This window comes from Anser cygnoides, chromosome 1, assembly GCF_040182565.1.
Source record: "Anser cygnoides isolate HZ-2024a breed goose chromosome 1, Taihu_goose_T2T_genome, whole genome shotgun sequence".
Classification (NCBI taxonomy): Eukaryota; Metazoa; Chordata; class Aves; order Anseriformes; family Anatidae; genus Anser; species Anser cygnoides.
Genome location: NC_089873.1, coordinates 60513686 through 60524085, shown reverse-complemented (window position 1 = coordinate 60524085; position 10400 = coordinate 60513686). Strand labels below are relative to the sequence as shown.

The window sequence follows — 10400 nt, the reverse complement described above, 5'->3', positions numbered from 1 at the left end:
TGAGAATCCATTCATGCATCAAATATTAGAATTATTACTGATGGACATTTAAGAAAATAGGAACTTGTAACGCAAGGCTTTATAAGCATTAATGGCTAATTTATCAAAATGAGTGAATTTGTCTACTTTAAAACAGAAACAGACAAACCTTTTACCATATTTTAGTTGATTTCAAAGCAAACCAAGTATTTTACAATACATATGCACATACATTTTGTACATCTGATTACAAAAAAACACTAATGCATTCTTTGAATACTGCTAGTACAATGAAGATACACCACTGAAAATTTGTGCTTGAAAACATACGGTATCTTTCCCCACATAAAATCATACTAGTCTGATGTCTCAAGACATATACAGGGCCAACTCCCATGAAATTTAAAAACACCAAAGCTTCATTTGTCAGTATAAATTTTGTTTTCTGAAGTGAAACATTGCTCCCATACATTGCTACATTAAAACAGTTTGTTAACCATTCATATAGAGAGGCACTTTTGCTTTTATATTTACAATGCTTGTAAAATATTATACCTTAATCATTTTCATTTGATTAGAACCCTCTCTTTGTAATCAAGAAAAAACAACATCGTATTCTTTGGAATATAATACATCAGATAAGATATAAAGTAACTTCAAAATAATAATTAATTGTTCTGTTATTGTATATTTTAATTAGATTGCATTTATTCCAAATCCCAATTAAATACTACAAATAATGTTGTGAATTGTCACTGTGCTTTAAAGAATGCCAACATCATTAAGGGTAGACTAAAGGTAAACGACAAGTTACATAATTCCCTTCGTTTTCCCATAGGGCTGAAAAAAAAAAAAGGCAGCAATGACAGAAATTTGCAAAATGTTTCGGAATGCAAGATCAAGGACCTGTTGAGCTCATCCCAAACAACTTTGCCTTCTAACATTATATCTAGTTGGCAACATACACTGCAATAAATGCAGCTACATTTCTTTAGGTAACCCTTTTTATAAAAAAGGATAACATGGCCATGAACTAACATTTGTAAAGTAAGATCAGTTGAAATCTGCCTATGTACAGGTTTCCTGCAATGTTTGTTTTGCTTCCTGTCACAGCTCCAGCAGCTTGTATATCATAGAGTACTGCAGAGATCATAACTGTAGATGCATGATTTTTTTTTCTTCATATCACCTTAGTTAAATATCAAACCATAAAAGACACTTATGAAAGAGATTTTGAATGTTTATCACATCTTGAGGTAGACTGATCTCCAAAATAAAGCTCTTCTACACTTTTATTCGTTCATGACCATCTTCCTTTTGGATCCTTCTCCTTGGAAAAATCTTTCGTTTAAGTGCAATTAGCTGAGAAGAGGAAAGAAAATACAATATTTAGTTCTCTGCTGGGCTAGACATGTGCAGCTGGTCAGCCTTTCATCCTAGAAAACACAGAAACTGTACCGTCCATGGTAATTCAGTCACTACTGTCCATTCTTTTTTTTCCCCCACTGCACAGAAAGAAAGTTATTCAAATGCATCTATTAGGCATAGGCACTTGCACTGTACTTCTCAATAACCAGAATACAAGCAGAAAGTGAAAGATACGGTATACCTATATTCTGATTATTTTAAAGTTAATTTGTGTGTGTAATATAAAACCAGACTACATTCTGTTTCTGAAAGGTCAATGCAAAGCTGGCAGTATTTACATACCTAGCTGTCCTACTGAGCTGAATACCCCCTTTCAAAATAAAATTACTATGCAGGGGGAGTTTTTAATGTATGCAGAAGGCTGAAAATTAAGGGAAAGATTCATGCAAAAAGTTACAGGCGGAGGAAAAAAAATTTCAAAAGCCAACCTTTTAAGAATTACACCCTCTTCATCAGACCACGGAAAGGGTTACTTAAGGCCCCAACCTGCAAAGAATTACCCATATGATTTGTTCCATTGGCTCCCTCCATGTTTAGCAGGATTAATCACGTTCAAGAAAACCATTTTATGCCTGCAGAATGAGAGTTTTTCCTTTGTGTCTGATTCAAAGCATTTTGAATTCAATAGGAGTCCTTGCTGTTACTTAGGAATTAGACTTGTATTAAGCACCTAAAATACCTTACTCAGGACTGAAGTGTTGATATTACTCAAGTTTTCTTCTTATTGGCTTACTTTGCACTATCAACAATGCATGTTAATAGACCAAGACTTTCAGAAACAATTACTGATTTTGAAGTTCCAAATTTAGCACATTTATGATGTTTTTGACCATCACAAAACAGCTGACAAGGGAACACAACTCTCCTCCCCACAGGTATGAATATTTTCCAGGAATCTCAGCATGACAACTTAAAAATTGAAGCAACCTAATCAGTAGTCATGTATCATCCTTATTTCTTTTATGAAGGAAAAAGCCTAGCTATTCTATTAAAAATCTGTTTTATATTAACTTGAAAGTAAAACAGTGTATTAAATGTTATAGATTTGATAATATTTTTACCTGTTCAGCAAAAAATGAGATGACTGTAAATACAATAAGTGTTACTAGAACGCAGTGGGTCCAGAATTTGAGCTTGTCTCTGTATGCCCTCCTGCAGAAAGATGGAAACAAAAAGACAATTGCATATATTATAAAATCAGATATAAATTTTAAAGATTTTCCATGAAATAGACAAAGAAGATAAATATGGGTAATTTCTCTCGTGTTATAAAAAGCAAAACATTTATTGTATATAGGTCAAGCTCTGCATATTTCATGACTCCCTTTGCTTTCAGTGTAACCTTGAACCTACTGTTAGCCTTGAGCTATTACGGGTGTTGGTTACGTTGGAACCAATGCAAAAACCAAAATTGAATACCATACAAGATAAAGGTGGAAAACTCATCTGAAGCTAAAAATGGATTTCCACCAGCATTTCAGCATGCTTTAAACCAATCTGGTAGAAATCTGCTTTGACCACAAACAAGTCAAAACACAGTGTTCTTGTGAAGCTAACATCCCAGTGGTTGTCCTCAAAAACAGAGCCAACGATATGTCTACAGCACCAGCCCGAGTTTCTACAGCTAACTGCTGAAGTCAGTTTGCCCCCACTCCCTGTGCCACTGCTACTGTAGGGCCTGTAGCACTACAATCTGCACCCACTCTTGTCACCTACAATCCTTCTGATTCTTTCTACAGTTCCTCTAATATTTTCTCTTCTGTCATGAAGAGTTATTTCCCATGATTTGCTGATCAGGAACAAAATTACTGTCTTGTCTCAGTTTTATCACTACACCTGCCAACATTTTGCTTGTATTCGGTAATCAACTTTCCCAATTTCTAAGTTAAAATATTATTTATGAAACAGCAAGAGAAAAATGCACATGGAAATTTCACACATTATGTAAAAATGTGAAAGAGGCAAATGTATCTTCTGTGATAATTATCCAGCTGATTATTTCTGCCAACATTTCTCACTAAAGTCACTTAGTGAGAAGTAGTACCACCAGAATTTATGTTGCCTCTTTGCAATACACATTTCAATTATTATTTAAAAAATTAAAAAAGCCCAAAGTCCTGATTGTTCTTATTAAAAAAAATAAAAATAAAAAACCCACACCTTTTTATTTGAAATAAGGTAGGGACAATCGAAGAAATGTTAAAGACTCGGAAAAACATGAAAACACCAATCCTGTAAAAATTAAGTTTTAGTCCATTTAAATCTTTTCACATCATCTTCATCTGTAACTCCATGACAATACTGGGAAAAAAAAGGGCTTGTACCACTATGTTCCATAATTATATGCCAGTACAACAGAATAACTTGAAGAGAACCTATGTAGCATACCATTCTTGGAGCTCATGCATGTGAAGGAAACGATTCCGATATTCTCTTGGCAGTTCAAATTGGGAAGGTATAGGAAACATTGATTCATAAAAATCCCTAAGCACTGCTTTCACCGTCTGTGCATCCTTATGATTGTGATCAATATTGTCATTTAGGCAAACAAACTTTCTAGAAAAGAAAAATGCTTTGTTAGCATATTTCCTTTAATAATATGCCAAAGGTGTTAACAAACCAAGAACACAAACAGAAAACTTTTAAGCAAAATTGATGAGTATCCTTTTAAAAACAAATTGATACATTTGATACTGTTAACTACATTCTTTATTATTGCATTATTTTAAGTTAATTTGGTTTCAATTCAGAGGGCACCAAGGCTGATAGTGAATCAAAACCTCTGAGGAATGAAGTAACAAGCTATGGGTCTCTCTCTTCTATTTATATTTAATGCTGCCATCTAATGGGCACTAATACGCATCATCCCAAAACCTACCACTAGATACTGACAGAAAATTAGAAGGCCGGGATTATGATTCCAATAAGGGCTTTGTAGTTTTAAATAAGTTATTATGAGTAAAATACCTTAAATAACAAGATGAGTTTCAATGTAGAAGGTAAACATAGTAAAATATTAACAATTTAGTATATATTCTATATTCTTCAGAGAAATGTATCATAAAAATTATTAGAAGACTTTACAGAAGACAAAGTTTTGTCCCTAGGTTTTAAGTTACTGAGAACACAATATAAACGGGTATATCACAGACCCAAAACTGAACTCATGTAATAAGCCAAAATACAGACAAGAACCTGGATAGTATTTATATGGAAATCACTGTGACCAAATAAACATGCTCCAAATAATGCCTCTTGGAGAGTAATTTCTCACAAAATAAACTCACAAGTATTTAAGTTACTGAAAATTACTGAAACTAAAGCAGCAGCTAGTGTGCTAGACTGCTAAGTCCCCTTGGCTGCTCTGACCAAGTGCTTGCTGACAAAAATTCCCTTTCCCACATATGGACAAGGTTATGTGCTTTATTTATATTGTGAGATACAAGACCTTTACATTTTCCCTAGAGGGTGAAATAATATCTGATGACATATGCCTTGTAATTGCTAACCTTTGTAAAGAAGTGGTTCTGGTCAGCTGCATTCTCTATAGCATGGTGTGCCCTTTCAAAGAGCAGAGCAAAGTTCAGGCTTCCTCCATGAAGCTGGAAATAAGTAGAACTCTGCAACATAAGAATTTGCCTACAGAGGGCATTACCGTTTTTCCTCAGACTGTAATGAATCTGGCACAATTGGTAACCCTGCTTTAGACAATTACACGCAGGGAGCAGTCATTCATTCAAATTGGCACATATGAGAAAAACAAAATATGCCTCCCCTCTTCAAAGAATAGCCAGCTATATCTATGCTATCAACTAGCTATGCTATGCAGAGCATCTGGTTATGGCAAGCAGATGTCTACGCTATACATATTTTGAGAGTTTACTCTGGACTATCCCTGCCTGGTTCTCGTGGACTGGCAGCTCATTAGCCCCAGGAATGCAGTAGCTGCACTACTGAGTCTGCTCTCAGAATCGGGTATCAGCTTCTCCACTACGATGTAAAGAAACGAGAGGACTAATCTCCAGCTTTGGATCATTTCTCATCAAATATCACAAAAAAAATTTAATACCTCTTGTGACGTCGTAACAGAGCACAAAAGCAGCAAAACAGATTTTGCAATAAAATAGTCCATGCTTAAATTTTATTTTTAAATTGCTGCATAAAGCAGATCAAAATTTTCTCTCCTTTAAAATAAAATTGCCTGCGATATAAACTATATAAACTCTAGAACAACAAAATGAAATCCTCAGAAATAGTTGAAGTTTTTCAATACAACGTCAAAGGTTTTAGACATATAAAAATATAATAGAAATCAATTAGATAACCCCCAGCATAAAAAACAGTCACTTCTGTTAAATAGAAAACAATGAGAAGTATTTTGATTAGAATTGATCTTGCTCTGTAACACAGTATAGAAATACACTGCAATAAATGACTTACAATACACAAACATATTAAACAGTTGAAGCAGAAAATGAAAACAAATCTCAAAACGTTATACAAATCCAGAAATAGGATACCTGGGATTTTTTCGTATGTCATCCAGCTGACCAACTACATGAGACACATTTGTGCGAATCATTTTGAAGGCAATTTCCTCTTCTCCCATGATTTCAAACCTTATTATAAAAAAATAGTATTTATACATTAGTAAAACAGCCTATAGTCAGGTTCAATAAGTATTAATATTTTAAGAACTTATTTCTAATCTGACTGTCCAAACCATTAGAATTTGACATTTGATTTCTGTGTTTACATTTTTCAGCTAATGCTCTTGCACAGAGCCACTGTCCAATAGATTTGTTAGTAGCCTATTGGAGACTGACCAATTTTATTACACACTTAATGAATACTTTTGTCATAGGAATAATAATGAATCTGAAGGTAGACATTACACTACATTTCCTTATTTAAAAAAAATTGACAACTGCAATTTAAAATTACACTACAGACATGAGAAAATACATTATTTTCCAATCACTGGCCCCAGAAAAACCTTGAAGTTACAAAAGCATATATAAAACTACAATCTTAAATACAAATGCAAGCCTTCCTCACCCACCTACCTACTCATTGACCAACTTACAGACAAAACAATGAGCTGTATATGAAATGCAGAAACATTGCATCTCTGAAGGATGCCCCCAGTGCATTTGCCCCCTATTTAGCAGTCTTACTAGAGGTATCATACTTATTTTTCATGTGGAGGTATACATGCACCTGTCACATCTTTATGTTCACACAAGAAAATATATTGCCTGTTTGTAAAGTCTTATGTGAGAAAGAATTCTAGTTATAAAGCTCACCAAGTTAATAATGCAATTATTTAATATTGAAGCTTAAGAACCACATGTACCTTACGCTGATTTTTATCATTAAGCACAGCAAATCCTTACACCCACCTCAACATTTTTCAATCTCATTTATTGTATCAGCTTTTCAGTTTCATTGTAAACTCTCTTGGGAAGGGAATTATTTAGAAAGCATACAGCACAGCTTGAGGTACTGTGAATGAGCATGTAACAGTGCCCCAAAGCTGCCCTAAGCAGCACCCGTAGCCTTCCTTCATCCTACAGAACTACTTGACTTTGTAATCACTCCTGGGGCAAAACCAAATGCTTCAGAGGAGCCCTACCACTCTGCCCATCCAACACCACTGGCGAGGCAATGGACAAGAGACAGCTGTCAGCTCCATGCCAGCAAACAGCCTCAGCATCACGTCATCGGTTTGCAGTTTTCAGAGAGCACAGATCTGCCTGAACCTACATCTCAGGAAGATCTGCTCAAATACAATTATTCAAACAAACCTAAGTCAAGTCATGGTTTGTCCTGCTCTTTCCAAAAGGGGATGGGAACCATTTTGTTTTGCCCCTGTCCCAACCTGTCACTTCTCTACCTTGCAAGAGAAGTGCAAGGTAGTTAGAGAGAAAACGGTTTCTTTTTAAAAAACAAAACAAAAAACAACAACAACCAAAAAAAAAAATCTAAACCACTTCTGTAGAGGAAAGGAGGACGAAGCAGATTTACAACTTACAATTTCTAAGTATGGGAAACTTTTTCCACCCTTCTATGCTGCTCTAACTGCCCTCACTAAATGTATATAGTTGATTAATATAGTTATTATTATAGTTTGTTATAGCTGCCTAAAGATAGTCCAGCTTCTTACTGTTGTACTACAGAGTTGGGATCTGGCCCAAGGTTTAGCATGGAAATCTTTAGTCTACTAAAGCTATGGAAAAAAAAAACAATCTTACACAATGAAAGAGACATGAATAGTTAACAGTATGCTTCTCCAGTTCCACTGTTAAACCTTAGCTCATTTTATTTTAATGTACCATCTTTGGTCATCTATGTATTCACACCTTTTCCTATTGTTCTACGAAAGTTGCTTTTCACAGGACTGTAACATACCTATATTTGTTTTTGTCCTTGTATGCCTTACGAATTCTGTCAGTCACAGGTTTGCAATTAGTTACTAGGTTTTTAGTTACTGGAGGCTGGAAAAAAAACATTCTTTAGATTATAATTTAATGAAGAATAGAATCTTTTATAAAAGAATACACTGTAGAAAATTTATACCACAGCTATGAAGACCTGCATATTGCTTTTCATTCCAGGAGAATAAAGCATATTGTTTCTTCATTATCTTTTGGAGTAAACAATACTTATACATACCAATATTGAAAAATATATGAAAAATACACTTTTTTTTGGCAAAAGTATTGCAACTTCTAGATTTCATCCTCAATACAATATTCAGAAATTGTAGCTCATTTGACAGCTGTTTTAACATTCTTCTGGTGGAAGTCACCACTAACACTGGCCAGGCATACTCCACAGAACAGATGATACACATTAGCCTTATTTATATCATTACCTATGTTGAAACAATTCTGGGAAATAAAAATCCATGTTCTCAAGGGATATTTCTATGGTACTAGATTCAGTCCTATAAATTTATCTGTTGCAGACAACAGGAAGAAAAAGTTGTGTTTGTGTTTAGCATAGAGGTCTAATTTTGTGACTATTTGAACTGATAAAATTAGTATATTAGACATTAGCACTTAAATGAGTAATATTTTATTGACAAGAAGATTTAATCTGACATTGTTCCCAGAGACTTATTTTTAACCCTGTCCTAAAATAAATTCACGGCAACCATCCTTTATTAATACTCTTAAAAGTTTTCACTTCAGAGAATTTTGTAAACTGAACTGAGAGTCATAAAGAGGTAAAATGAAGTAAGGTTTTACTGGATGTTATGTCCTCAGATTATACAAAATTTCAAAATCCACACTTTAATTTTTTCAAATCAGACTGTCAGAATGGTTTTACATACAGTTTTGCTGAAATGTAGACTTAGGGGCAGGATAGGTGTCCAGTGTAATAAAAAACAATAAATGTAGCATATATCAATAGTCAACAATACATATACATTTACCTACGCTAACACTGTAGATCTCTGTACTCTGGTTTGCATGATGGGGATTGACAATGCTCTTTTACTACCCAACAGCTCATGACCTGTACTGACCAATTTTTTTTTTTTTATTTTTTCCCCCCTTTGGTACAGTATTGGTTTTAACCAATAAAACATCAGGTTATCAATTTAGCAAAGTTCATACACAAATCTTTTCAAAAGCATGGACTGATGCAGGAATTCAATTCTATTTGCAGAAGAAAATCAGGAATCTAGAATATTTAGATCTGACATTAATACCTAAATTCCCACAGATTTCAGTGAGAATTTAACAAGCAAAATAGGAATTAAGGACATTAGCCTTCCATTTTTGAAAGTTAAAAGGAATTACTCAGAAGCCTTTGAATTAAGAAGACTGACTTTGAAGATATCCCTCTGATGATATTTATTTTAATGCATAGAATATCATTCAAGCAGATTTATCAGGAAGTTCTAGTTAGAGACGTATTGGGCACAGCATCTTTTGGGTTCACACTAGTGCATTTTCTTAACAAGGATGACTTTTTATATCCCATATATAATAAAATTCTAAAGCTCAGCTTTTCTCTGTGGTAAATTTTAATAGCTTTAAAAGTTAGCAAGTAGCTTGTAGAATTTTCATATTTAATACACTTATTTCATGTATACACAAGTAGAAATTTTTGTGAATACTTTCCTTCTAGAAATCAAACCAACATTTCAAGCATAGTAAATACACGTTCAGGAAAGAAATCATCCACCTTTTAGGACCAATGTTCCTTACCAGATTGGGATCATAATATGCTTCCTGAGTTGGTGGAATAACATGGATCCGAGTGATGTTGGCAGGGAGAGATTTTGAGCAATTTATTAGCATTTGTTCTAGACCCGTCAAATCCTATCAGGAAGGAAAGAAAAAAAAAAAATCTTATTTTCTTGTTAACATAGTTCTAAAAATCCAGGGTTCACATATTTGATGTTATATGCATAAGAAGTTTCTATATTACTGTAAAAAAAAAAAAAAGACATTCATATAGCAGACCTCAGTTCAGTAACTTAAAGTCAGTGGGAATCTCCATATGCTTATAGTGAAGCAAATGCTTGGCTGAAGTGAGACCACATAAAGCGTGACTTGTCATTTTCATTTGAAAATTTAAAACACATCTTTACTGATGATGTAAGTAGAGTACAGAATTCCCGGACCAGAAGTGGCATTTTAAATCCCAGATCAAACAAAAACAAAAAAGTGAACTGAAAGGACAGGAAGATTTTCTGATTAAGGTACAGGCCAGGAACACCTGAAAGCAAAGCTGTGTTCCAGCTATGCCAGTGATTTTGTGTCATTTCAAGAATATTATTTTATTGGTTTGAGCCCTGATTCCTCTCTGAAGCAGAAAGGGTACAATTCCCTCTCTACTAACTGTTTGTAAAAGCCCAAGTCCTACCAAAACCATGTCCTCTGCTTATCAGGTTCCTAGAAAACCAGGAATGTGAATCTTTGTATATGGTCATATTATTTACGGGTATCACTTCTTTGCTGACCTTTTTCTTATTA

At 34.3% G+C, this 10400-nt stretch overlaps 1 protein-coding gene across 3 annotated transcripts in view; it reads right to left on the bottom strand.

The window, feature by feature from the left end:
* Positions 1-145: 145 nt before the first annotated feature.
* The window catches only part of GNPTAB (N-acetylglucosamine-1-phosphate transferase subunits alpha and beta), a 43531-nt gene continuing 33276 nt past the window's right edge, over positions 146-10400 (bottom strand). For 2 of the 3 annotated variants that reach the window (XM_048058087.2, XM_013173149.2), the window contains exons 16-21: positions 9630-9743; positions 7819-7904; positions 5928-6026; positions 3796-3963; positions 2469-2559; positions 146-1341 (exon numbers count right to left, since the gene is read on the bottom strand). In XM_048058087.2, coding sequence (XP_047914044.1) covers positions 1264-1341; positions 2469-2559; positions 3796-3963; positions 5928-6026; positions 7819-7904; positions 9630-9743 — 636 coding nt within the window. In that variant the 3' untranslated portion in view covers positions 146-1263. Of the gene's footprint in view, positions 1342-1835; positions 1894-2468; positions 2560-3795; positions 3964-5927; positions 6027-7818; positions 7905-9629; positions 9744-10400 lie in introns of all 3 variants that reach the window. The other variant, XM_048058097.2, reaches the window with a different exon arrangement.